The sequence below is a fragment of the Piliocolobus tephrosceles genome, chromosome 13 (genome assembly GCF_002776525.5).
Source record: "Piliocolobus tephrosceles isolate RC106 chromosome 13, ASM277652v3, whole genome shotgun sequence".
NCBI lineage: Eukaryota > Metazoa > Chordata > Mammalia > Primates > Cercopithecidae > Piliocolobus > Piliocolobus tephrosceles.
Genome location: NC_045446.1, coordinates 12,588,312 through 12,615,776, shown reverse-complemented (window position 1 = coordinate 12,615,776; position 27,465 = coordinate 12,588,312). Strand labels below are relative to the sequence as shown.

Here is a 27,465-nt window from a genome sequence, read left to right as displayed (position 1 = left end):
CACACACCACACACTCCACACACACATACCTACCACACACACTCCACACACACCACACCACACACACACCGTACACACACGTATATTTTTCCCCTCATGGAGTTTGATAAAATCACACAAGCCACATGTCTGCCCATGACCCAGCAATTCCACTCCTAGGTATTTACCCAAGAGAAATGGAAACGCCCACACAAAGACCCGTATGTGAATGTTCACAGCAGCTTTATTTGTAGTAGGCAAAACCCGGAAACAAATCAAATGGTGAATGGAAAACAAATGAGGCATGTGCATGTAGTGAACTGTTATTCGGCAATGAAAAGGAATGAACTACTCATGCGTCCAACGACATAGCTAAATCTCAAATACATGCCAAGCAAAAAAAGCCAAACCAAACAAAATAAAACACCTGCTGTATGAGTCCATGTCTTTGACACTGTAGTGCAGGCAAAACTCATCTTTTGTGACAGAAAGCAGATCAGTGTTTGCCTGAGGCTAGATTCAGGGAAATTAACTATAAAGGGGCCTTAGGGAACTTTCTAGATGATGGAAATGTTCCATATCTAGATTATGGTGGTGCTTATATGCATATATACATTTGTCAAATTCCATTGAACAGTACCCTTAAAATGAGTGCATTTCACTCTATGTAAATTTACCTCAATAAAATTCTTTTTAGATGGAATCTTGCTCTGTCACCCAGATTGGAGTGCAGTGGCACGATCTTGGCTCACTGCAACCTCTGCCTCCCTGGTTCAAGCGATTCTCCTGCCTCAGCCTCCCGAGTAGCTGGGATTACAGGCGCCTGCCACCACACCCAGCTAATTTTTGGTATTTTTTCTTTTTTTTTTAGTAGAGACACTGTTTCACCATGTTGGCCAGGCTGGTCTCGAACTCCTGACCTCAGGTGGTCTGCCTGCCTCAGCCTCCCAAAGTGCTGGGATTACAGGAATGAGCCACCACACCTGGCCTAAAATTAATTTCTAAAGATGGTTTAAAAAGCAGACACCAGCCCCAATCTCAGACCCCTTGAGACAGAATTTCTAGGACAGGGGCCATCCTGCTAGACAGTGGCTGCCAAGAACACCTTGCCCATTTATCTGAGCTCCCTCCTGGCTCTGAAATCTGGGACCCCACCCTCCTGGGTCCAGCTTCGGGACTGCTTGGGTCAGGGTCCTCTGGGAAGCCCCTGCAGTGCCCCAGAAGGGATGAAGCTCACAAGGGGTGAGGCAGGCAGCCCACGGGGCAGAAGGGAGCTTGACTGGGCGTGGGGCCTGGTAGGGAGAGGGTAGTGAGGGGTTCCAGTGGGGAACCTCTCCCAGCCTGACCCCCACCACACCTTTCTGACCCCCAGATTTCCAGACAAGGCTCACCCGTTCCAATTCGAGGTGCCAGGGCCAGCTGGAGGTCTACATCAAGTACGGATGGCACATGGTTTGCAGCCAGAGCTGGGGCCGGAGCTCCAACCACTGGGAGGACCCCAATGAAGCATCAAAAGTCTGCCAGCGACTGAACTGTGGGGTGCCCTTAAGCCTTGGTCCCTTCCTTATCACTGACAGACATCAGAGCCAAATCACCTGCTACGGACGCCTGGGCTCCTTCTCCAACTGCAGCCACAGCGGAAGAGACGTGTGTCGTCCTCTGGGCCTGACCTGCTTAGGTGGGTAACTAGCCAGCCACATGGGCACCCTGGGCCTGGGCGCCAGCCCCGAGGAGACTGCCCAAGGCCTGTGATCTAGGGTCTGAGCAGGCTGGTGGAAGGGGTGGGGGGACCCCAGTTTATAACCACTCCCCAAGACACATACCCAGGAGGGAGACTGGAAGGGGCCAGCACCCATCTGTAGGATGGCAATGGAGGACCTAGTTCTGCCAATCACTGACTTCATCAGCACCTCTGAACCTCCATTCTTCCATCTGTGAAGTGGGGTGGTACTTTCCGCCTCTCAGGAGGCTTGCAGACAACGTGTGGGTCAAGCAGACCTGGTGTGCCAAGCGGCGTTCATGCCAGGAGCTCCTGGTCCTCTCAAGGTTGCCAGCTGCCCCCGGCCCTCCCCACACCACCCATTCCTCCCTCACCAGAGTGTCTCATTGCAGAGCCCCAGACGACAACACCTCCACCCACAAGGCCCCCGCCCACCACAACTCCAGAGCCCACAGGTAAGAGGATTCTGAACCCCCCGTAGGGAGTCAGAGCTAGGAAATAAAAACCCAGGATGCCCAGTTACATTTGAATTTCCGATAAAGTGGAAATGTTTAGTATTGGTGTGTTCTACGTAATATTTGGGACCCCACCACCTCCCAAGGCCAAGTGTTGGTCAGCAGTTGTCCACAAGTTGGGGCCAAACAGCAAGGAGTGCCCAGGAGCCCTCGGTGCTCAGGCTGGCTCCCCCTCCCGCTCTCTCCTCTCCCAGCTCCTCCCAGGCTGCAGCTGGTGGCACAGGCTGGTGGCCGGCACTGTGCCGGCGTGGTGGAGTTCTACAGCGGCAGCCTGGGGGGTACCATCAGCTATGAGGCCCAGGACAAGGCCCAGGACAAGACCCACATCCTGGAGAACTTCCTCTGCAGCAGCCTCCAGTGTGGCTCCTTCTTGAAGCATCTGCCAGAGACCGAGGCAGGCAGAGCCCAAGACCCAGGGGAGCTGCGGGAACACCAGCCCTTGCCCATCAAATGGAAGATCCAGAACTCGAGCTGTACCTCCCTGGAGCATTGCTTCAGGAAAATCAAGCCCCAGAACAGTGGCCAAGTTCTTGCCCTCCTCTGCTCAGGTAAATGAGACCTGGCCAAGCCCCATGACACCTTCTGCTGCCCTAGGTGGGGTCACAGAGCATCCCAGAAGGTCAGGGAACATATGTGCAGCACGGGGCACTGTGGAGAATACAAGGGAAGTGGAGGCCTGGTCTTGGCCTCTAAGAGGTAAGAAGGGTTGGGGTGGGGAAGACACATCCACACTCAATGCCTTGGTAATCTCTGCAAAGCTACACACCCCAAGCCCAAAGAAACCACTGGCTCAGCTGCCACATGGGGAAGGGGAGTCGGCAGGACTTCCAGGAGGAGGCAAGGTCTTTTCGTGGGTTCAGGGGAGAAAAAAATGTCTAGGTAGGAATTGTGGCACGTGCCAAAGATGGGGCACTTGGAGGGGTGGGCCTTGCAGGAGGGGCGTTTGTAAATCCCAAGGGTTGACATTGCAGCAATGGTGAGAGGTGGGAGGGCCCTGAGGCCTGGGGGTAAGAGCACAGCAGGCAAAGAGAGAAACAGAGACAGCCCCCAGGAGGGCTCTGCAGAGGGTCCTGCGCCGTGCGCTGACAAAGTAAAGAGAATGACGCCGCTGTGTGGTTGAGGGGAGGAGGCAGGTGACAGTGAGTCTGCAAGACCCCAGTGGGCCAAACTAGGATCAAGGAAGAAAACTAAAGGCAAGAAACCACAGCTGAAATGAAGGGAGAATCCTCGCAGCACGCCTCCCCCCGGAAGTAGTGGGTTCCTATGGTCAGAAGGTTCTCAGTAAAGTCCAGCTTGTACTTACCGAGAGCTTACTTCGTGCAGGGACCGTTCCTGGACTTTCTAAATTTTCCACATGGTCTTAGTTCCTGGACTTTCTAAATTTTCCACATGGTCCTAAGACCATGTGGAAAATTGTAGCTTTGCAGAGATTACCAAGGCATTGAGTGTGGATGTGTCTTCCCCACCCCAACCCTTCTTACCTCTTAGAGGCCAAGACCAGGCCTCCACTTCCCTTGGGGTGTTATCATTATCATCCCTTTTTACAGTGAGGAGGCTGAGGTTTAGAGAGGCTAAACCTCTTGCCCAGTACTGTGGAGCACTTGCTGGGATTTCTGTTCAAGCAGGGTCACTCTAAAGCCTGTTGTCTCAGCCTTGGTGACTCAGTGTGGTCCTGGACCAGCAGCAGCCGGTTAGAAATGCAGGTGCTCAGGCTCCAGCCCAGACCTTCCGAATCAGAATCCACTTTTCAGCAAGGTCCTCAGCGATTTACGTGCACAAATCTAGGAATCACTGCTCGGGGCCACCTGGCTGTCCTGCAAGCACGCTGAGTACCTGGTGTGAATTAGTAAAATGCTGCCCCTCCCCCAGCAGAAGCAGCTCCCAAGGGTCTCTTGGCCTGATGAGGGGAGCAGGGCTGGCTCGCAGTCCCACCCGCCCCTCAGCTACTATCCTTCCTGCAGGCTACAACCTGTAAAACCATACCCAGCGTTCTTACCTTTGAAGCTTCTTCTAAATAGATTTACTAGCACTTTGAAGGTGGATGTTGCTATGGAAACTGGCCAAAGCTGGTGAGATCACAACTCTCTCTAAACTGAGCGTGCGTGGGCCTCAGCTACGGACTCCCAGGCCCCACCTCGGCAGGCAGAAATAAATGCGTGCCTCTGTTGAGCCAGGCCCCACTGGCTGAAAGCCTGGTCCTCAGCGTTCAGTGCCTGGACAGCAGGATCTGTCCCAACTGTGAACTGCCAGGACTCAGGGCAGTAGGTCTTTCCAACCCCTGGGCCTCAGTTTACCTCTTCTGAAAAGTCCTTCTTCTTCCCAAAGTGCAGCGGGAGAATGATGGGATGTTTCCAAGCGGGAAGTGGACCCAGGTGGAGCCTATTTCCCACACTCTTCTCTTACCTCCACCTGGCATGGGGCCAACTCCCTGTTGGTAGCTGCCAACAGGTTCCTTGCAGAAAGCGCCTATGCTGCTGTGTCTCCGGATGGTGCTGGCAGCTGCCCAGAGGCACCAGAGACAGTGCTGGGTCAGGGGAAGAGCCACAGAGGGTACCAGAAGAAGGGAGGGGCAGAAAGGAAGGCTCCTCTTCTGGTGGTCCCATACAGTGCCTTCCCCTAGCCAGGGCCCCAGGAAGCAGCACAAAGGCTCAGGGCCACATTTGCACCCTCCTTTCCCATTGCTTCCCCTCTCAGGTTTCCAGCCCAAGGTGCAGAGCCGTCTGGTAGGGGGCAGCAGCATCTGTGAAGGCACCGCGGAGGTGCGCCAGGGGGCTCAGTGGGCAGCCCTGTGCGAGAGCTCTTCAGCCAGGAGCTCGCTGCGGTGGGAGGAAGTATGCCGGGAGCAGCAGTGTGGCGGCGTCAACGCCTATCGAGTGCTGGATCCTGACCCAACATCCCGGGGGCTCTCCTGTCCCCATGAGAAGCTGTCGCAGTGCTACGAACTTACGGAGAGAAAGTCCTACTGCGAGAAGGTGTTTGTTACATGTGAGTTGGCCACAGCCCACAGTGGGTGGAAGCAGTTACAACTTTACCTCTAGGACCTGGTCAGGGTGCATGTCTCTAAAGGGCAGCCCTGGGGAGCTAGACAGAGAGTCCCAGAGACCCAGAAAGGATGGAGAGAGGGAAATTGGAGGGCCAGGGAGCAAGAGTACTCAGACAGCAATGGGCATGAAAAATAACAGGAGACAGGGCAAGCAACAGGCAGAGATCACTGTCAGGCAGTTGATGAGTCATAGAAATTCTCCTTCTACCTTCTACCTTTGCAAGGTGGAAGCCAGAAAATCAAATGGTAGATAGCACATATTTGCTACATGAATGGTAACTAAATGGCAAGTAAAAGAGAGAAATGGATGGATGGATGGATGGATGGATGGATGGATGGATGGATGGATGGATGGACGGATGGACGGATCGGTGGGTGGGTGGGTGGATGGACGGATCGGTGGGTGGGTGGGTGGATGGATGGGTGGGTGGGTGGATGGATGGATGGATGGATGAACAGAAGGATAAATGGACAGATGGATGGATGGATGAGTGGGTGAGTGGATGGACGGATGGATGGATGGATGGACAGAAGGATGAATGGACAGATGGATGGATGGATGAGTGGGTGAGTGGATGGACGGATGGATGGATGGATGGACGGATGGATGGATGGATGGATGAACAGAAGGATGAATGGACAGATGGATGGATGGATCAAGAATAGAGGCCCGGCCGGGCACGGTGGCTCACACCTGTAATCCCAGCACTTTGGGAGGCTGAGGCGGGTGGATCACGAAGTCAGGAGATCGAAACCATCCTGGCTAACACAGTGAAACCCCCGTCTCTATTAAAAATACAAAAAATTAGCTGGGCATGGTGGCAGGCGCCTGTAGTCCTAGCTACTCGGGAGGCTGAGGCAGGAGAATGGCGTAAACCCGGGAGGCGGAGCTTGCAGTGAGCAGAGTTTGCGCCACTGCACTCCAGCCTGGGCGACAGAGCAAGACTCCATCTCAAAAAAAAAAAAAAAAAAAAGAATAGAGGCCCAGCTGGCTATTGGTATAAGATCATATGTTGCTTTATGATAGTATATGATGGCAAGGTGATCACTAACAACTGGAAAATGGTAGAAAATTAAATAACTTATAGCAAGTGTGGCAAATGATAGCTAGATGATCAACTGTTAGATGATAAATGGTGGGTGGGTGAGTGGGTAGTAGGGAGTTCTAGAGATGGATGGAGGGACAAATAGATCATTGCCTTCCGTGCATGCTGGTGATTTCTCGGATGAGCAAGGGTGACTGGTGGAAGCCAGGCAGCCAGCAGCTTCCCTCCCACAGTTTTTCTCCCCCAGGGCTAGGACTGACCTAACTCTTCCTGCCTCCCCAGGCCAGGATCCAAATCCAGCAGGCCCAGCCGCAGGCACCGTGGCAAGCATCATCCTGGCCCTGGTGCTCCTGGGGGTGCTGCTGGTCGTGTGCGGCCCCCTTGCCTACAAGAAGCTGGTGAAGAAATGTAGGTGTCGTAGCCCTGAGTGGCTCCATTCCCATGTGCAGAGACTGGAGGGGCTGCAGTGGAGTCTCCTAGAGGAGGGGTTGTGCCTCCAGAGAGCTGGGCGTGCAGGGCACCTCTGCTTCGCCCCCCAGCCTTTCCTTCTCCTGCCCATTAGCCATTTTCTGCCCCAAGTAACAGAAACAGAAAGTAAACAAAACTGCAATTGCCAATGTGTCCGTCTCTGGCGCCCAGCTGAGACCCACTCCAGGCCAGGGGCGTGGCCATTCTCGAGGCTGTGGCAGGCCCAGAGGTTGTTCAGCACGGCCTCTGATGGATGGCAGGAGACACACGTCCCAGGCCTAGCCCCACCACTTACCACTGCCCAGGATGCTGACTGGGACACTTCCTCTCTCCGACCCTCAGTTTCTTCATCTACCAAATGGGCGATCGCACACCTTGTGAACGCGGCGGGTTGTTCTCCTTGCCTTGCAGAACTTAACAGGAAATTATTCAGACAAAGAAGTGAGAGGGGAGAGATTGGGAACAGAAGGCCCAGCAGGGCAGTGTTGGGTCCTAGTGCCTGCCCAGGTCTAGTTCTAAACGCCTGTGGTCTTTTCTCCTGGGAAGCCAGCCACCTCTCCACCATCCTTGGCCTCTCTTTTGGCACATGATGGCTCCAATTCCCTTCCCGAGCAAGTTAGGAAACCGAGGTTGACGAGAGACTCCAGGGGGCAGAGCCCAACAGTCCTGCCCTCAGCTGCACCTGCTGCCACCATCTCCCTCCCAGGCCCTGCCCCATCCCCCCCCCTGCCTGCCCCATCCCCACCTTCCCCCACCACTCTGATGCGCCTTTCCTGTCTCTCGCCCAGTCCGCCAGAAGAAGCAGCGTCAGTGGATTGGCCCAACGGGAATGAATCAGAACAGTAAGTGTCCCCGGAGGCAGGAGCCTCCCTCAGGTGCTGGACAGAGACCATGGAGGCAGAGTCGAGGCTCTCTGCTGACCACAGACGGAGCCTGTGGCTGCTTGAAGCCTCTGATCTCCACGGTGCTTGTCTGACGTGTGACTGTGGCCAACAGACGTCCCCACACCAGGGAGGGCGGAGGCTTCCTGATGGGCAGATGGCTGAGCGGTTTCTACCACTGAAGCCTCAGAGTGTAGAAACATCTCATGGTATCCTTTCTGTCCCTCGCCTCATCTCTAGGGTCCCCAACAGTGTTCGCCTCCTCCAGCAGTATTCCCCAACACGGTGGCCGGTGGATGTTAACAGGCAGCACTCACAAAAGAGACCTCCCTGATCAACAGATCTGGAAAACCATGAGTTAGGCACAGCTAAGCATGGCTATTTCAGGACTTATCAGAACCTTAATGGGCATTTTTGTATTGCCCATCTCCAAAGCAAGGATCCATTAAGAAGGGCTGTCCAAGCTATTTTTATCATAGAACAACTTACAGGGCCACTATTAGGACATTTCGGTGCAGCCAGCCCAACACCATCCCTGGTCTTCATCCTCCCTCCTTCCAGCCACAGCCAGAGACACCCTAATGGATGGAGACGTGGCGCTCTTCCTGCCTCCCCTTCCACCTTCTTCCTCCTTCCCAAGTCCAGGGCCAAATCCTTCAAGAAGGCTCTGTGTTGCCCAGCCTTGCTTAATAACATACAGACCCTCAGTTCCTGGAGGGCAGGGAGCATATCTGTCCTGTCACCTGTGCTCCAGTCTCCTGCTTGGCAAATGCTTGATGACTGACTCATGGAAGGCCCTACCCCGCCAGTCAGATTGCTGGGTTCCCAAACCTGCTCTCAAAGTCTGCTGCTGACCCTGCTAGCACGAACCTCCCGGGAAGAGAGGAGAGGGGGAGGCACTGAAGGGGCTGTGAGTGCCTCTGCCCTCTCCCCGCTAACATCATGGGAATAGGAGATTAACGTTCTGGGCACCTGCTGGGGAAGGAGGCGGAGGACATAGCCACAAGTCTAATGACACTGTCTCCTACCATCTGCCCAGTGTCTTTCCATCGCAACCACACAGCGACCATCCGGTCCCATGTTGAGAATCCCACAGCCTCCCATGTGGATAACGAATACAGCCAACCTCCCAGGAACTCCCGCCTGTCAGCTTATCCAGGTAAGAACCAGTGGGTGCTCCCAGGCACGCAGGCAGGGCTGGAGCAGGCCGCCAAGGCAGGTCTCGTGATGCCCTTGAAGGTGGGGTGATGGCCCAAAGAGAGAAGGGAGACCCCGGGGCGCAGGGGGATCAAACGTCGCAGGATGCAGCAGGGGTGCGGAAGGGATGTAGCCTTTACAGGCCCCAGCTGTCCTGTTTGAGACCATGAACTACGCATTTGGAGAGAAGAATGCACTCAGAAAGCCATCAACCCCAGCCTTGCTGTGACCTAATGGGCCTGTTTCGCTGCAGGGCCTTGGTGGGGCCTGGATGGTAAATGAGGCCCCCTGGATTCCTCCAGGCCAGAAGAGAGCCATTAAGTGGGCTGCAGGAGCGCTGCACTAAAGGCTCCCTGACTGGCCGTTACCAATTAAGCCCCAGGGAGCCTGGAGTTCAGCATCATTAGTGAACGTTTGGCTGATTTGATCAAAACAGATACCGGGCTGTCACCGGCTCATAAAGCCCCTGTGATCTTCCAACCCGCTGTGGGCAGCGGCTCTAGGACCCAAGGGGCTCTGTGGAGTCACAAACCCTCTGCAAACAGCGTCCTTTCTTTCCCCAGCTCTGGAAGGAGCTCTGCATCGCTCCTCCACACAGCCTGACAACTCCTCCGACAGTGACTACGACCTGCACGGGGCTCAGAGGCTGTAACGGTGAGCCTGTCTCCAGCCTGACCCCAGCACCCCTGGGTTCCCCACAGTCCTGGGGGTGAGCAGCAGCCACTCAGTGCCTCCCCTCGGTCCCAGCCTGCCCATACATGAATAGGGGACCCCCAGCATCTTGATTCTTGTCAAGGAAAAGACAAATGTCAGCTGTTTAGGTTATACGAGCTGGTTTGACAACTAGAGCAGAGGAATCATGGACCTTAACAATCAACTCTTAAACTCCATGCGGAACGCCACACAGGCAGAGTCCCCAAGAGTTCCGTGATGCAATCACACCCCTCTAGAGCTGCCAACCTGCCAGCGGGGAGGAGGAGCCCCCGGCTCAGGACAGCAGCCATCCCCAAGATGGAGCCCAAAGCATGGGTCCTGTCCCCCACCTCCCTGCATCACCTCTGCAGTGTCTTCCTCTAACACGTTTCCTTCTCACCCCACAGAACTGGGATCCAGGAGCAAAAAGCCAAGAGCCAGACCTGCTTGTTCTGAGAAAACTGTCCGCTCTTCACTTGAAATGATGTCCCTATTTCTACCCCGGCCAGAACATGGACAGAGGCCAGGAGCCTTCCAGACACGAAGTGGCAGGTGCTGCTCCGAGTGGCAGGCCAGCTCACACTGCTGCGCAACAGCTTGGCCGCCCCTCCACGCGTGGAAGCTGTGGTGGGCAGAGTCCCAAAACAAGCAGCCTTCTAACTAGAGACTCGGGCGTGTATGAAGGGGGCCCCCTTTCCCTGCCCGCTGGGGAGCAGCGCCTGAGTGAAATCGGCTTTCTTCTCAGACTCTGTCCCTGGTAAGCAGTGACAAGGAAGCTCACAGCTGGGTGAATGCATTTTGAATAGTTCTTTGTAAGTAGTGCTTTTCCTCCTTCCTGACAACTCATGCGCTCCGGCCTCTTCTGTGCAGCCTCCACCCCTGTGGATCCCTCAGGGGAGGCACAAGAAGAGGATTCCCGGGGACCTCTGCAGCCATGGTGGTCAGAGGCTGCTCACCTGGGCACAAAGACAGCTCGGCACGTTCACCGCAGCTGCCAGCCAGGGTGACCCACAGCCTCACCCCACTCCCTCTGTCTTGCGACTCCCCTCCCCAACCCCCTCATCTAAAGACACCTTCCTCTCCAGAGAGCAGGGACCACCAACTGTCAAGCCTACAGGGCACCAGTGCCAGCCAGGGCCCTGTGCAAAGGGATGCCTAGTAAACCTTAACCAACTTGGTTTTTGGCTTCACCCAGCAATCAAACGTCCCAAGCTGAGGTAGTATCAGCCCACCACAGTTCATCTTCTAACACAAGAGTCAGAGGTGGGGCTGGACATGTTCCTTTGGTTTAAATAACTCCCTTGACTAAAATAGACTCCTCTAGTACTTAAGAGATCTTGGACATACACCTAATCCAGTGGGACCTCGGCTTCCTTAACTACAAGTGAGAAGGGGAGGTCTACCCAGGAGCCTCAGGTCTGATCAAGGGAGACGCCATGCGGAGCTCACTGCGGCGGCTCCCTAAGAAGGTGAAGCAATATGGGAACACATCTTGAGGACAGGGCCTTTCTCCACACCATTTGATGCTGTATCTTCTGAGAGCATAGGCATCAATGGTCCAAGCCACAGAATCTAAGTCTGGAAGAGCAAAGGGAAGTTACTAGGACATGAGGTGGGGTAATCCCAGAATCTGCTCAGCTTTCTACGCACCAACAGCTTCCAACCAGGCCTTGCCTTCTGAGAGCCCCCGTGGCCAAGCCCAGGTCACAGATCTTCCCCTGACCATGCTGGGGATCCAGAAACAGGGACCCCATTCTCTTCCCATATCTGGTGGAGGTGAGGGGGCTCCTCAAAAGGGAACTGAGAGGCTGCTCTTAGGGAGGGCAAAGGATCCGGGGCAGCCAGTGTCTCCCATCAGTGCCTTTTTTAATAAAAGCTCTTTCATCTATAGTTTGGCCACTATACAGTGGCCTGAAAGCAACCATGGCCTACTTAAAAACCAAACCAAAAATAAAGAGTTTAGTTGAGGAGAAATGAGTCTTTAGAAAACTGTTTTTCAAGGGGTGGCTGACTTGGGTGATGCATTTCAAAAAGATGTTTGGTGATGCGATGGAATACAAGCATTTTAGTGTACCAGGTGTCGTTGCTGAGTTCCTGCCTTGGCTAGTGAAGGCAACTCACTGCTCCCCCAGCCAGTGCTCAGGGGGCTGCTGTCCGTTTCCCCCGGCTGTGGAGGATGCACTTCCGTGACCTGGACAACCTCCCCATTCCTGCAACCCAGCAACCTGCTAGAGCAGGGCCACCCCTTCCGCTCACCTGTGTTTCTCTCAAACCCTGCCCATTCCCTAAAGTAAATTATGTTCCTGGGTAAATCATGTGACCTGGCCAATGAGTGTGTGGGCGTGCAAACCCTGATTCTAGCACATTAGGTTCACATCGTCACGTGGCCGGGCATGGTGGCTCATGCCTGTAATCCCAGCACTTTGGGAGGCCAATGTAGAAGGATTGCTTGAAGCCAGGAGTTCCAGACCAGCCTAGGCAACAAAGTGAGACCCCATCTCTACCAAAAAGAAAGTTGTCAATTCGCTGAGCATGGAGGCCCATGCCTGTAACCCGTTATTCAGGAGGCTGGTGCAGGAGGATCACTTGAGGCCAGGAGTGAGGCTGCAGTGAGCCATCATCTTGCCATTGCACTCCAGCCTGGGCAACAGGCTTTTTTTTGTTTTGTTTTGTTCTAAATATACAAATAATTAGCCAGGCATGGTGGCACACACCTGTAATCCCAGCTACTCAAGAGGCTGAGGCAGGAGAATCACTTGAACCTGGGAGGTGGAGGTTGCAGTGAGCCAAGACGGCACCGCTACACTCCAGCCTGGGAGCCAGATGAGTGAGATTCTCTCAAAAAAAAAAAAAAAGTTACCTTGCACCCAGGGATCTGGGAGTACAGAGAAGAGAGAGCTGTAAGGACGTGACATTCATATGGCCTCACCACATCCAGCAGAGCAGTGTCCTAAGCTAGGAATCTAGAGACTCTAAATTTGATGCTTAGGGTCTGTCCCCCTGCAGCGGGAGGCCCACTGTAGTCTGGTGAAAGGCAGCCAGTGATCTCCCAGGGATGCAGGGAGGGAGGCGCGAGGAGCGCCCGTGTGTGCTGCCCTCTGAGGGAGGTGGCCAGGGAGAGCGGGAGGCAAAGAGCACAGGGTGGGACACGCGGGCTGACCAGCTGAGGCAGCTCATGATGGTCCTTTCTTGGAAAGTCGGCCCCTCCGTGTCCCCTGCCACCACTCTGGCACCAACCCAAGGCAAGTGACCTATGTGCCTAGAGGGAGATTTGCAGCCTCTTCCTACAAAGCCAAATTGCTTCCAGCTGTCCCTGATGTCCTGTGTCCTCAGCCTTGGACACCTGCAAGGCAAGGCCAGAGTTCAGCTGGGGGTGAAGGGCGGTAAACATCTGACCGGAGCCCAGCGACTCTCAACTCTGTCCTCAGGAGGCACTTCTGGCACCACCAAGGCAGTGGGGAGGAGCCCCTGCAGCCTCTGAAATCCAACCGACCCAGTCCCAGTCCCACCTCCTCCCAAGGCTGTGCAACATGCTCACCAAACCACTCGCCCTGTGGTTTCCTCCCATTTAAACTGGGGATGAAAGGGCTGTTGTGAAGACTCCAGGAGACAATGCGCCTGAAAGCACAGCACAGCCTGCAGCCCTGCTGAGTATTTAACACTAGCGATTCAGGGCATCTCTAGGCATCCTCCGCAGGTGGCCACCCCGTCACCTTGCAGGGAAGGAGAGGCAGAGGGCTGACTTGAGGGACTGTTAGAAGTCCGGTCTAAGGACTCCCTCGAAGCTGCCCTTCCTGCTGAGCTGAAGACACCCTCCCCAGCCGCAGGATAGGCAGCTCAGCAGCTGACCTCAGGGCGACGCTGGGGAGGGAGGCAGGCTGGGCCAAGGCCTAGATGACCATTGGTGCCGCAGCCAGTTTAGCGGCCCGTTGTCCCTCTGAGCACATCCTGCAAGCCCAGGGTAGAATTAGATGGGTCTTGGACAGGCTGACATGCCGACGTCCCGCCACTCCGGCAGGTGGCAGGATCACGGCACCTCCCGAGCGGGCTGAGGACCAGACGCCCCCTCGTGGCATCCTGTGGCCTTGCACGCCATTGCTCTCGGTCCAGGACAAGGCAAAACGCAGGCTCCAACAGGAAAACCGCTAAGAAGGAAAGAGGAAGAGCCGGAGAGGGAAGGTCAATGCTCCCAGGGCCAGCCCTGGGGTGAGCAGGCAGGGGAGGGCTGACATCCAGACGGATGGGGCTTTAGGACGTGAATCACAGAGGCCCCTCCAGAGAGCATGATCTGAAGGCCGCAGAAGAAATCAAGGCACCCACATGCAGCCACGTCTTCACTCAAACCCACCAACACCACACCACATGTGACTCATCAAAGTTTATTATGGCAATTAATTACATAAACATACGGGCGGTCGGTCATCCAGCTCAGAAGCACTCAAACCAGTAGAGTCCATTAGTGATTTCTCTTTATAAATAACTCAGGAGAAGCAAGCACATTTGGTAAAGAACCGGCACCGCTGACCGAGCGTCACGCAGATGGCACGTAGGCCGGGGAGGGGCAGGCACCAGAAGGTCAAGGTCCCTCCTTGGCCCCAGCAGCCCCGGGCCCACCAGACGCTGGGACCTCAGGTAGTGGACATTTCAAGGCACGTACAACTTCCTAAGCAATAGCAGCTCCAGGCTCTTCCCTGAGACCTGGTTTACCTCTGGAACAACCAAGTTAACACTCATCACACCCCTTTGTCTATCGTCTTCATTCTTATTACTGAACATGCCCCAAACCCCACAGTGCAGGGGGCTGCATATTAAACAGAGCCATAATCCCCACCCTTTACATTCTGAAGACAGGGAGGTGCGAAAAAACTGCCCCTAATGTAGTGATGGTGTTTTTTAAAAAGCACCATTTGGGAAGTTCCGTTAGGGCCTCTTTTGATGCCTTAGGATGGACACTGGGGGTGGGAGGATTACATCAAAGGAGTGAGGGGAAGGGGAGGGAAAGGGAGGGGGCTGCTTGTGAATGAGATTCAAGGCACTAAAGGAGTGGATGGATGCGTGGGCCTCGGGCAAAGTCACCCTAAAGTGGGGGGTCCCAGAGAAGGGTGGCCGGGGAGGTGACCTGGCCCTCCACTCCTAAACGAGCCCCAATGTGACCACAATCTCCAGGGCTAGAGCTGCTCCCTTCCCTCTGGCCAGAGGGCCCGAGGCAGCCCCCTGGGTTCTCCAAATAGTGCAAGCAAGGTCTGGGGACAATCTTCACGACCCCCAGCCTTCTCGCTGCGCTGGCGCTGCCGCCACTCAAACAGGACACAGGTCAAGCTTGTCTGACATCAGGTACTAGAGTTAAATTATGGCTTTATAGGACTCAAACCTGTTGTTTTTCCCAACTCTGTTCTCTCCCTCCAATCCAACCCCTGCCACAGTGCGTGGGCAGGCTAGCCTTGACTGGATTGGACAGACACCAACAGCTGCATCCCCTGGCATGGGGCTCCACGTCAAATACGCCAAACCCCAGGGGAGACGGAGGGGCTGGAGACCCGGGGCCTCCTCATCGAGATAACTCTGCACTGGGTTCAGACGGCCCTGAGCGCAGCCGCAAGTAGATGCTCATAACCGTGCGCACACGCTCACTCACACAGACACCGGCGAGAGGTGCGGGACTCCAGCCTGGCTAGCACCGCTGCAGCCAGGCACTCAAAGTAGGGGCTTCTAGGAGGACCTCCAGCCAGAAGGCCAGCAAGTGCCGTGACCAGTCACACTGCCCAGTGCCTTGTCCCTCCAAGGCCTCCGGGTGCCAACGCAAGTCCACAGGGAGCACCAACGCCACTTCCAGTTGACCCTCGCATCTCGGCGATGGCTGGGCCAAAGGTTGAGCGTGGGTGGGACTAGGGAGGGGCCGAGGGCCAGCAGCACGTCTAATACCCAGGCCAGACAGGCCCCGGAGGTGGTGGAAACCCATAGGGAGGGGCGGGCCCAGGGGGGTAAGGGGGCCGCGGGGGCACTGAGGGCTGGGGCTGGCCTGGGAAGCTGGGGAGCTGGGGCTGTATTGGGTAGGGAGGTTTTCCTCCTGTTGCAGGGTATGGAGACTGTTGAGGGTAACCAGGACTGGGGGCCCTGCCTCCCGCCAAGGGGTACCCAGGCCCAGAGGCGCCAGTCGGGGTCCCAGGATAGCCCGGCCGGGGCGGCGTGCTCCTCTGTGGGGACCAGGAGTAACCCGCAGCACCCCTGGGTCCAGGCTGGGCTGCCGGGTAAGTGGGGCCCAGAGGCCCGCTGTAGAAGGAGGGCTGGGACACCACCGGGAAAGGGGCTGGTGGCAGGGCTCCATGGGCAGTGGGGCCCACAGGCAGGCTGGGGGACGGGCTGTAGGGCAAAGGGTAGGGAGGCATGGCTGATGGTGGCTGCGGCTGCTCTTCAACCACAGGGGGCGTTGCCTGGGGCACTGGGCGCGCCGGGGGTGGCGGGCAGGGTGGGGGGGCATCGCCGGCCAGCTCCTGGGAAGCCCTGGGCTTCCTCACCACTTCCTGGAGCTTTTCCACGCGAACCCGGCGCAGGTGGGACAGCATCCTCATGGAGGAAAAATTCTCCAGGAACGTTTCCAGGGGCACCTCGCCCTCCAGGAACTTCTCGGCCATGGCCTGGAAGACATAAGGTCCAGTGACAACAGGGGCCAGCTGGGATCAAGGTCTCTTGTTTTTCCCCAGGGTCCAAATTCAGCTACAGCCCTCCCACCTCGCGCTGCCTCGGGCACCCCCTCCTCCTCCCTGGCCATATGCCCCTTCTCACAGCTGACATATGGTACATGCACTGTCTCCCTCACTAGAATGTCAGTCCCTCGAGGGCGAGAACTGTCTCTGTCATGGTCACCTCTGTCCTGGCACCCTGGCATCAGGCCAGGCCCACAGTGGCCACTGCATATATGTACTGAACACCCGGCCGAGCACTAGCCCAGGGACTGGGAGGGCCTGGAAGCTTCTTCCACCCAAAGTGGACAGCACCAGTTTGCCCACAGAGGCTGAAGAGGTGGCCCGGAGGGAAGCAGGAAGCAAGGAGAGCAGAGTGGGGGGCTGGCCTCAGCCCCTGGGGGCCTTCTGCTGTGCTGCCCTCTCATCCAGGGCTGCAAGCTGCCCTTGTCCACTATCACTCGTTTCTGCTTCAGCTAGTGGGACTGAGTTCCTGTTATTTGTACCCAAAAGGCCTCCCCAGGACTAAAGGTGTCCTTCACCTCTGCCATCTACGAAAGCTCCTTTGTCCCATGCTTTGCAGACACCTGCTCCTCCTTCCCAGGGCCCCTGCTGCAGGGACTGACACCCTGTCAAAGGAAGAGGGGTGTCGCCTTCGCCCTCTCACCTCGGACTCTTCTTCAATCTTCATGCCTTCCACCTGGAGAAGGTCTAACAAGGTCCCTGGCTGCAGTGCTGAAGAAAATTTCTCTGGAAGGGAGGAGGGAGGGCAGAACGACTGGCATTTGAAAAGTGCTTCCTGATTCGGTGTTAAAGACCCTTAGCATGCCCTCTGTGTGCATCCAGGCCCAGCCACCACCCCAGGGTCCACCAAAGGGTCCTTTCGGGTGGGCTTGATGGGCACTTTTGGTCCAGTTCCTTAGACTACTTTCCTGAGCAGAGAAGGGCCTGACTGAACCCAGCCTAGACCTTGGCCAAGTCTCGCCTACACCATCCTGGGAAGGGAAACAACGGGCTTCAGAGCCCAACCGACCCGGTTCTGCCTGCCAGCCAGGGGAGTTACCTAACCTGAGTGTCAAGCTCTCTCACCATCAGAACTGCCCTCCCACCTTCAAACGTGACAGGTCCTGGGACACAAAGAGCCCAGAGCAGCTCAGGAGCAGCTCAGCAAAGCACAGAAGCTGAGCTGCCAGGGTAACAGTGGCAGCAAAGGATGCAGGCTATCTGGATTCAAATCCCAACTCCACCTATTTCTAAGCTGGGTGACCATAGCCAAGTTCCATCTCTGAGCCTCATTTTTCTTACCTATAAAACGGAGTAACGGCCGGGCGCGGTGGCTCAAGCCTGTAATCCCAGCACTTTGGGAGGCCGAGACGGGCGGATCACGAGGTCAGGAGATCAAGACCATCCTGGCTAACAGGGTGAAACCCCGTCTCTACTAAAAAATACAAAAAACTAGCCGGGCGAGGTGGCGGGAGCCTGTAGTCCCAGCTACTCGGGAGGCTGAGGCAGAATGGCGTAAACCCGGGAGGCGGAGCTTGCAGTGAGCTGAGATCCCGCCACTGCACTCCAGCCTGGGCTGGAGCGAGACTCCATCTCAAAAAAAAAAAAAAAAAAAAAAAAACGGAGTAACAACAGTCCCCACCCTTCTACGACTGTTGTCAAAAAAGGTACATAAAGCACTTAGCAGAGGGCTGGGAACACGGCGGGCCTCAGTAGCTATGGGCCTTGCCCATCCTGGGGAGGGGACAGGGAATCCATCCTTCATGCTGTTCCAGCTGCTCAGCCCCATCCAACCCTGAATGGGGACCCTGAGTTCACAGAGGAGCCACCCTACCCAGCTTTGCCTTCTGCTCCTGGCACCGCTCCACGAGCTTCCGGAGCTCCTGGTATTTATCCGAGAGGTTTGAGCGGCTGATCTCCAGGGGGCCCTGGAACTCCAAGTTCTGCTCCGCCAGGCTCCGGTTGGTGGCCAGTGCCATCTCCCGTTCCAGCTGCAGGTCCTGGACCTAAAAGGGCAGGACGACAGAACCTAAGGAAAATGTCCATCACCCTGAACCTCCTGGCAGCCTGGGTCAGGGGCTTTGGGGCACATCCTCACCGTGGGGTGGAGAGGCTCATCCACGGGCGATACTCAGCCCTCAACTAGTCAGACAAAGCCAGGTTCTAACCCTGAACAAAGTACTCTGCACCTCACTTAATCTTTGAACCCACAGCCCACGAGGTGGAGACGCATGGGAACCTGGAGCTGAAGGTGAAGAGCTCGCCCAAGGCCACGTGACTGATATCCACAATGGAGTGTGCAGAGCGCCAAGGAGGAGCTGGACTAATTTACATGAGAAAATCAGAGCCTTTCTGGGAAGAGACCAAAAGTCCCAATTACTTATTCCCAAGCTTCAGAGTGAAGAGACCTACCATGATGGACTCAGGCGGCCCTGGCCAGATGCACAGGCAAGACGTGCAATGAGGCCCCAAATAAAGTTATTGTGAGGGGTGAGAGAGCCAGGGCCCGGGACCAGACCATGCCACTGACTTAGGAGAGACCTGGACCTGCCTCCTATGTGGCACGTGTGTCCTGCAGAGAAGCTGCACAGATGAGCCAGAGGGGCCATCCTGGACATTCCCTGCTGCAAACACTTCCCCAAGCCAAGTGGCACACTACTCCTCTGCCAGCTCTTCGTCACTGCCAGCCAGTGAGGCAGAAGCCAAGGCACCCTTCCCAGCTGCTGTGATCTCATGCCCCATGAATCCGCCAAGGAGTCCTCTTCCTGAGAGGAGGGCTGAGGAGTCAGACCCGCACGCTGAGCCAGCGGTGACCGTACACTGACAGCAGCATGGGGCACCAGAAGACAGGCCTCGGCACCCGCCACAGGGCGCAGGGAATAGCTCAGCAAGACTGACTCTGAGTCAGGCCCTCACTGTGCAGCTTCTCTGTGCAGCTTCTCCACCATGGTCAGCGTGTGACAGACCAAGCCGGACTGGCTCATGCCCCACCAGACACAGGAAGCCCATGGGCATTCTGAAAGAGGAGGCTTCAGGGAAAGCCTGCCCCTCCCCCTCCTGCTGTCCCACCTACAGGGACAGTCTTAGGCCCCGCACTCTGGGGCAGGCCCATAGCCTCTTCTTTGTGCTCCAGATTGGAAAGAGGAATGCCACAGCTCCCTGCCCTTCCTGAGCCCTCCAGACGAGGCTGCCACGGTTCAGAGATTGTAGGGCCCAGGGGTCTATCCAGCCTAGAGCCCACGCTGCTGCCTTCTAGAGACACGGTCTCATTCTGTCGTCTGGAGTGCAGTGGCATGACCATAGGTCACTGCAGCCTCGAACTCCTGAGCTCAAGCAATCTTTCAGCCTCAGCCCTTCCAGTAGCTGGGACTACAGGCACGCACCACCACGCCTAAGTTCTTTTATTTTCTGCAGAGATGGGGTTTCCCTGTGTTGCCCAGGCTGGCCTCAAGCAATCCTCCCATCTCATCATTCCAATAGCTGGGATTACAGGCACTAACCACCATACGTGACTCTCAATCTAATTTTATTAGCCATGGAAACTTTATTTACATGGCTGACCCAGAGTGAAAGGCCTAAAGCCCTCCTGCTCACCCACCCCTTGCAGGGCCCCATGGATCCTCTGGCCTTCCTATACGTCCACTGCCTTTTTGTTGCGTCTAAACCAATAAATCTACGTTTTATCATTTTCCCCTAAATCTTGCCCTACTTATTTCTGCTCCCAGTACCCACAGCCTTCTGACATCTTTCTCCATGAAGTGGGTCAATGGGTAGAAACATACAGTTAGAAGAAATAAGTTCTAATGTTCAACAGCAGAGTAGGGTAACTATGGTCAGCAAAAATGTATAGTACATTTCAAAGTAGCAAGAAGCATAAAATGTTCCCAACACACAGAAACCACAAACACTCAAGGTGATGGAGACCCCAAATGCCCTGACCTTATGATTACACATTCTTTTTTTTTTTGGACAGAGTTTTGCTCTGTTGCCCAGGCTGGAGTACAATGGCACAATCTTGGCTCACTGCAACCTCTGCCTCCTGGGTTCAAGTGATTCTCCTGCCTCAGCCTTCCTTGTAGCTGGGACTACAGGCATGTGCCACCATGCCCAGCTAATTTTTGTATTTTCAGTAGAGATGGGGTTTCACCATGTTGGCTAGGCTGCTCTCGAACTCCTGACCTTAGGTGATCCACCCGCCTCGGCCTCCCAAAGTGTGGGATTACAGGCGTGAGCCACCACGCCCAGCCTGATCGTCACACATTCTACGCATGCAACAAAGACTCGGATCTACCCCATAAATATGCAAAATATGCATCAATTTTAAAAATTACATATCGATGCATATTAGAGGTTCAGTGTGAAGTCCTCCCAGTCACTGAAAAGAGATAAGACTAAAAATAGGTTAATAAAAGCTGTTTTCACATGTTTTGCTGCTTCTGAATTCAATCTGTCCTAGTATATTACTTTGGTGGAAATAAGCAGGAAGAATCTATACTCATACAGATATATAGCTAGAAAAGGAAGGAGTCGCTACTAACCTTTACAGATAATTATCAATTTTCTTTGAATCTACAGCAAAACTCGACAAGTAGTATCTAAGTTCTTAAAAGTTGCTATGTAAAATTTAAAAATTAGCCAGGTGTGGTGGTGTGCACCTGTAGTCCCAGCTACTTGGGAGGCTGAGGTGGGAGGGCTGTTTGAGTTCAGGAGGTCGAGGCTGCCGTGAGCCATGATGGTGCCACTGCACTCCAACCTGGACAACAAAGTAAGACCCTGCCTAAAAAAATAAAAATTTTAAAAAATTGCAAAGTGGGAGATAAAACCATTCTGACTAACTATCCTTACTAAGTTACAGTGTTTCCTTTCTACATCTGGCCCCCACCCCAAAGCAGCTCCCCTCCACACACCCCTCCACGCACACTCTTCTACATGGTGAGCCCCTGCCACCTCCCTTCTCTCCAAGCCGTGTCCATGCCCCAAACTAAGAGAGAGCTCCTGTCTCTTCTCACAAACCCACAGTGACTCAATTACTGTCTTACAGCCCACGATAAAAAAGTTTGCCAGTGGTCTGAAGTCTAAGTGGCTTGTCCTGCTTCATTTCCACCTGATCCACGAGTGTTTTCTTCCCTCAGAGAGTTCAGATCGCTGGGACAGGTGTGGCTGCACACCACAAAATTCAAATGCCTTCTGCCCAAGAGGTCGCTTCTGCTCACGTTTTCCATGATTCTCTGCTTTGTCACGATTCTGTCCGCCTGCTCAGCTCTGCACACTCTAGAAGCAGGCCTTGGGCTTCCCACGGCACCACGCTCACAGTGCTTCATATGTGACAAAGGAATGCAGGCAGAGCCGCACTGTGCCCAGCACCAGGCCAGGCAGGAGCAATGCCTTGGCAGAGCTCACAGCCTCACAGGCCATTTGAGTCGGCCCTGGGGCTTCGACAAGCAAGCTTTGCTCCACGTCCTTGCTGAGGACTAAAAAAGCCCTAGGGTGGCAGGATGTGCCCCACGGTGTCCACCTCTCCTCACAATCTGCCCACCCGGAGGTCTTTTCAACCCAATGCTCGGTCACCTCCAACCCCAGTGAAGATTCCTCACTTAGGAGGTAGGGCAGGCAGCAGGTGGCAAGAGTGCAAGGCAGAACAGAAGCAGGGGACTCACCGGCCTGGCGCCCCCCGATGGCATGGAAGCACAGAGACACTGGATGGGGGAGCGTCATTATTTCTTTCAAAAATACTGCAAGTTCACAGAAGAGATGCACCATACCTGCTCACCCATGCAAGCAAACATGTACTCCAAATATAAATCAAATGAGCTGACATGACTTGCATTCGTGTCTCTCCCTCACATTAGGGACAGGAGGTGGGAGCTTCCAGAACAACGGATGAGCTGCAGTCACTCAGTGGGTGACCGTGGGTATTTCTGGCTGTGTGGCCTGACCTCTCCCATCTCACAGGGGACGTCCCAGGGTCACAGGAGATACTAGGGGCAGGGAACATCTTTTATTAAGTGTAAATCTCTGCACAGGCAGGATTCTGTTTGTTTCCACAGGGACTCTGTGATTAAGAGCGAGAGGATTAGGGAGCAGTTATGAGGAGAAACAGGATCCAATGGGAGATGAGCTAGATCTCAGCCCGAGAATGGCTCCTAGAAGCCTTAGAGTCACCTGGACATACGGGATCGCACGAGGCTCTTGGGGAAAAGTGGGTACAAAATCACAGCAGTGCTTTGAGGAGCCACCTCCAGATCTGGGCTGGAACGACAGTGTGGGGACTCCTGGGGCATCGGGGTCCTGGGAAGGTACCAGGAGGCGTGGACTTCCCAGCACTGCCAAGAACTCCCAGGAACTGGTCTGAAGCCTCAGGGATTCCTCTGAGTCCAAACCAGGATGAAGTTCACAGAAAAGGGGGATGAATTTGGCCAGAACTTCCAATAAGCCAGCATCCTGAACAAGCGCCTCTTAACAAGCCTCATCTGCTGGCCTCTGTTGGGCCCCATACCAGCCTCCCTCTACCTCAGGGGACTCCAGGGCCAGCTGGTCAATCGCCTCCGAGTCATTCTGCAACTCCTCCAGCTCCTGCAGGGTCTTATCCTTCAGCGTCTCCATCCTTCCCTGTGAACACAGCGACACCAAAGTAACGAACGGGCAGCCCAAGAGGAAGGGACCCCCGAGCCTATACATATGATTTATCAAAAACAAACCGGAGTTTTCCTGCGATAATACCACTCCACTGGGAGGCTCGAGGAGGGGCAGAGACCTCTGAGAGCACATTCCTGCGGCTCAGCCCACCCCTCCCCAGGGAGACCAAGGAGCTGCCCCCTCCACCCTCTCCTGAGCAACAGGATATGTGAAAGTACTTGCAGCCAGAAGCAAAACCACAATCCTCGGGTGCTAGATGGAGCTCCCCAAGGAGCAGAGAGGAAAAGGCAGGAGGAGAGGGCCAGGCAGCAGGGACGGAGACTAAGTCTGGCCCAAGGCTTCCTTCAAGCACTGATGCCACCATGCCCTCTGGTAGGTGTCTATTTCTGTCTGAACCAGAAACACACCAAGCTCCTCACATGGGGGCTTTGCTGGCTTCGACATCACCGGTTAACTATGTCACTGCTTGTTACATATAGTACTCCAGAAACCTCAGGTTTCCCTCCAGAATTCCCCTCAACTGCAGCCCTCTCCATGTGTCACCAAAATGGACTGTCATATGCGCATCCTCATAGGAGCAGGAAAAAAAAAAAAAAAAAAAAAATCAGCCAGTTGGCCTCACAGGCAATCGGGAAGGAAAGAAATTGACTGACCCAAAGAGGACATCTGCTTTGACGGAGAGCTGGTGTCAGCGGCCCTCTCCCTGACACTCTGCCTAGAGGGCCATCGATTGTCTGTGTGGTAGATGGGTCACAGCCAGGCCCAGGAGGGAACCCCAGGGACTGAAGACAGGAAGCACAAATACGGCCAGCACCTGCTTCCTTTCTGCTGACAGGGTCCTCCATTTTCATCTGGTATCTTTTCCAGAGGTGCATTCCATAGCGGTTTTTTTTTTTTTTTCTTTTTTTTTTTTTAGACATGGTCTCACTGTTGCCTAGGCTGGAGAGCAATGGCACAAACAGGGCTCACTGCAGCCTTGATCTCCTGGGCTCAGATGATCCTCCCACCTCAACCTCCTGACAGCTGGCACTATAGGCGTGCGTTACCACCTCCAGCTAAGTTTCACATTTTTTGTAGAGACAGGGTCTCATTAGTTTGCCCAGGCTGGTCTCGAACCACTGGGCTCAAACGATTCTCCTGCCTTGGCCTCCCAAAGCACTGGGATTACAGGTGTGCGCCACCATGTCCGGCTCCATAGTTTTCACGTTGGTTTTTCTCATTATAAAGGTTATGTTAGTTTTCAAAAGATTCCAGCACCACAGAAATCTAGGGTCCTCCACAGCCCACCTGCACCAGGACTCAGCTAGGGTGAGCCAAGGCTGACAACCCAGCTGAGAAGGCGTTCTAGAATCAAGGACCAAGGTTACAGCTGTGTGGTCAGAGGCAACCTTCTCCAGGTCTCAGTTTCCCCATTTGCAGCAGGAAGGGAACGGCATCTCCTAGGGCCATCAGAAAGATAAAAGGAGGACTGAGAAACGACACGTTCCCATGTACCAGGAAGTCCCAGTGCACTCCTGAGGGGACCCCCCCACCCGCTCAAGGGTGCCCTGGTTTAAACAACAAATCATATGGCCACTGATAAAGAGCTACCCATACAGGGACGTGACCAGTGTCTGTTATGTCCTGGGGGTTAAAAGTGGCCCCCAACCTCTAAGCAGGGATTGCCAAACTTCAGTGTGCACCTGAATGCCGGGAAAGCTCACTAAGGATACAGGTGGCCGGCCCCTCCCACAGAGCTCTGCATCAGTAGGTCAGGGCAGGGTCCAGAAATCCGGAATTTCTCCTGGAGAGACTGACACAGTTGGTCCAGGGCCAGATTTTGGGAAGATAGCAGCTCCATGCCAGTCGTATCACAGTGGAGACCCCTGGTTTCTGAACAAGGACAACGTCAGTTTTCCCTGTGCTGTTCTCCGCTAACAAGGAGAGGTAGCAGCAGCCATGTCATATGCAGACAGGGCATCTGAAAGGTTAGAGTCACAGCCAGCAAACGGCAGAGCCAAAATTCAAACCTGCATTCTGTCCACAAATCATCTTACTGCTCCAAAACCCTTGGTCTAAAAGCCCCAGAGCCAGGTCGGACATGGTGGCTCACACCTGTAATCTCAACACTTTGGGAGATCAAGGTGGAAGGCTCATTTGTGGCCAGGAGTTCAAGACCAGCCTAGGCAATATAGCATCTGATTGTAAAAACTGTAAAATGAAATAAAATAATGAAAATAAGTAAAAGCCGGGCCAGGCGCAGTGGCTTATGCCTGTAATCCCAGCACTTTGGGAGGCCGAGGTAGGCAGATCGCCTAAGGTCAGGAGTTCGCGACCAGCCTGGCCAGCATGGTGAAACCCTGTCTCTACTAAAAATACAAAATTAGCCCGGCGTGGTGGCGCACGCCTAAATCCCAGTTACTCAGGAGGCTGAGGCAGGAGAATCACTTGAACCCAGGAGGTGGAGGTTACAGTGAGCAGAGATCATGCCACTGCACTCCAGCCTGGGCAACTGAGAGAGACTTGGTCTCGAAAAAGAAAGAAGAAAAAAAAGAAAAGAAGTAAAAGCTGGCGCTGGAGCAGTGGAAGAGCAGCCTGCAGTTGGCCTGGGCTGGAGCAGAACTCTGGGAGGAACGCTGGCAGCACATTCCAAATCCAAACCCAAATGAATTGGCCACAAGCAGGAGATACCGAAACACATCAGGGGCGCAGTCTCCAGCCAGCCAGAGACAGCTTGAGTCCAGGCCCTGCCCCTCGCACAGGTGGAACCTCCCTGAGCCTTGAGTTCTTCACCCGTAAAATGAGACTCACAACAGCACCTCCCTCACAGGGCGGGTGCGAGGTTCAGTGGAACAGCACAGGAAAAGTGCTGGCTCGGTGCCAGGCCTGGCCTGGAACAGGATTTGCCGGGCCACAGCAGCTGCATCCACACCGGCTCCACCCCAGGGGAGGCCCGCCACCAAGCATCTGCTCACTCCGCAGTCAGGGCTGAGCACCACAGGTGCAGCCAAGTGGAGGACGGAAGCTCCGTCGCGGGCAGCTGGCCGACCACACACACACAGCACAGTCAGCACCACCACCTGTCCAGCAGGTTCAGGACTCAGTCTCATACTTGGAGGTCTCACGTGTGGGGAGGCCCCAAGAAGAGCTGAGACTCCCTGGGACAGGCGCCAACTCCCCCCCCCCCAGCTGCTTACCATGGGAGGTGCCAGCAGATGTTCCACAAGTATCACACTGAATAAGGTAACACAGCCTCCAACAACACAACACAAACTTTTTGGTCTCAGGAACCCTTTTCGCTCCCAATGTTATGGAGGACGCCAAAGAGTTTTGTTTATGTGGATTACAGCTATCAGTATTTACCACGTTAGAAATTAAAAGTGGAAGAAAAGATTTTTGAAACCGGGTCTCGCTCTATCACTCAGGCTAGAGTGCAATGGCATGATCTCAGCTCACTTCAGCCTCACATCTCCCAGATTCAAGCAATCCTCCCACCTCAGCCTCCTGAGTAACCGGGACTACAGGCATGTGCCACCACACACCCAGCTAATTTATTTTTTAAATTTTTTGTAAAGATGGGGTCTCACTATTTGATCCAGGCTGGTCTCAAACTCCTGTACTGAAGTAATCCTCCTGCCTTGGCCTCCCAAAGTGCTGGGATAACGAGGTGTGAGCCACCACACCCAGCCAAGAAATTTTTAAAACACAAGAATACACAAACAACACCTTCCATTCGCTTCCTGAATGATGACATGATCATGGGCCATGCAGCCTCTGAAAACTGCACTGTATACTCATGCAAGAAAAGAGGCTGAAGAAACAAAGTCATGTCTCAGAATGATGATGAAAACCACTCTAACCTCATGGATGGCCTGAAAGGGTCTTTGGAAACCTCCAGGAGTCCCCCTGAAACACACTCTGAGAGCCACTGGTCTAGAGGTTAAGAGATGAGACTCTGGAGCCGAACTGCCTCAGTATGAACCCAGGTCTGCCACTTACTAGCTGTGCCATCTAACCTCTTTGTGCCTCAGTTTCTCAATCTGTAAAACAGAGCAGTGTGAGGAACATAAAAAGCACCACTAAGCATTTGCTGCTATGAGGACACTGGCAACCGTCTTACACAGTGGGCGTCAATATCACCCCAACCTCACAGGGGAGGCTGAGAGAGGTGACGTTACTTGCCCAAGGTCATGCAGTTTGGAATGGCAATGTCTTGACTGGCCCAGGAATTCTCAACATGTGCCTCTTTTTGGAGTCCTTGAGTCCTAAGTCCTCCTCCAGACTTAGAACTGCAGAATCTCCAGTATTCTTTTTTTTTTTTTTTTTTTAATGGAGTCTTGTTCTGTCGCCCAGACTGGAGTGCAATGGTGCAATCTCAGCTCACTGTAACCTCTACCTCCCAGGTTCAAGCAATTCTCCTGCCTTAGCCTCTTGAGGAGGTGGGATTACAGGTGCCTGACACCAGCCTGGCTAATTTTTGTATTTTTAGTAGAGATGGGGGTTTCACCATGTTGGCCAGGCTGGTCTTGAACTTTTGACCTCAAGTGATCCACCTGCCTCAGTCTCCCAAAGTGCTGCGATTACAGGTGTGAGCCACTGCGCATGGCCAATTCTTAATTTTTTTT

General features: G+C 54.4%; 2 protein-coding genes and 1 pseudogene across 12 annotated transcripts in view; 1 reads left to right on the top strand and 2 right to left on the bottom strand.

Moving 5' to 3' along the window:
• The window catches only part of CD5 (CD5 molecule), a 26,361-nt gene extending 14,845 nt beyond the window's left edge, over nucleotides 1-11,516 (top strand). Inside the window, exons 3-11 of one of the 2 annotated variants that reach the window (XM_023215479.1) lie at nucleotides 1,352-1,657; nucleotides 2,092-2,154; nucleotides 2,409-2,762; nucleotides 4,909-5,199; nucleotides 6,586-6,711; nucleotides 7,560-7,613; nucleotides 8,692-8,811; nucleotides 9,413-9,503; nucleotides 9,950-11,516. In XM_023215479.1, the coding sequence (XP_023071247.1) occupies nucleotides 1,352-1,657; nucleotides 2,092-2,154; nucleotides 2,409-2,762; nucleotides 4,909-5,199; nucleotides 6,586-6,711; nucleotides 7,560-7,613; nucleotides 8,692-8,811; nucleotides 9,413-9,501 (1,403 nt within the window). In that variant the 3' untranslated portion in view covers nucleotides 9,502-9,503; nucleotides 9,950-11,516. The other variant, XM_023215480.1, reaches the window with a different exon arrangement.
• A 2,389-nt stretch (nucleotides 11,517-13,905) lies between these two features.
• On the bottom strand, nucleotides 13,906-14,856 carry LOC111544823 (annotated as a pseudogene). Its single transcript, XR_002732287.2, has one exon. The product of XR_002732287.2 is annotated as an uncharacterized LOC111544823 (transcript).
• The window catches only part of VPS37C (VPS37C subunit of ESCRT-I), a 29,932-nt gene continuing 16,372 nt past the window's right edge, over nucleotides 13,906-27,465 (bottom strand). For 7 of the 9 annotated variants that reach the window (XM_023215469.1, XM_023215472.1, XM_023215471.1 and 4 more), the window contains 4 exons: nucleotides 22,736-22,834; nucleotides 18,060-18,231; nucleotides 16,890-16,972; nucleotides 13,906-16,177 (listed from right to left, as the gene is read on the bottom strand). In XM_023215469.1, coding sequence (XP_023071237.1) covers nucleotides 15,458-16,177; nucleotides 16,890-16,972; nucleotides 18,060-18,231; nucleotides 22,736-22,828 — 1,068 coding nt within the window. In that variant the 5' untranslated portion in view covers nucleotides 22,829-22,834 and the 3' untranslated portion in view covers nucleotides 13,906-15,457. Of the gene's footprint in view, nucleotides 16,178-16,889; nucleotides 16,973-18,059; nucleotides 18,232-22,735; nucleotides 22,835-24,148; nucleotides 24,301-27,465 lie in introns of all 9 variants that reach the window. The other 2 variants (XM_023215474.3, XM_023215470.1) reach the window with 1 other exon arrangement.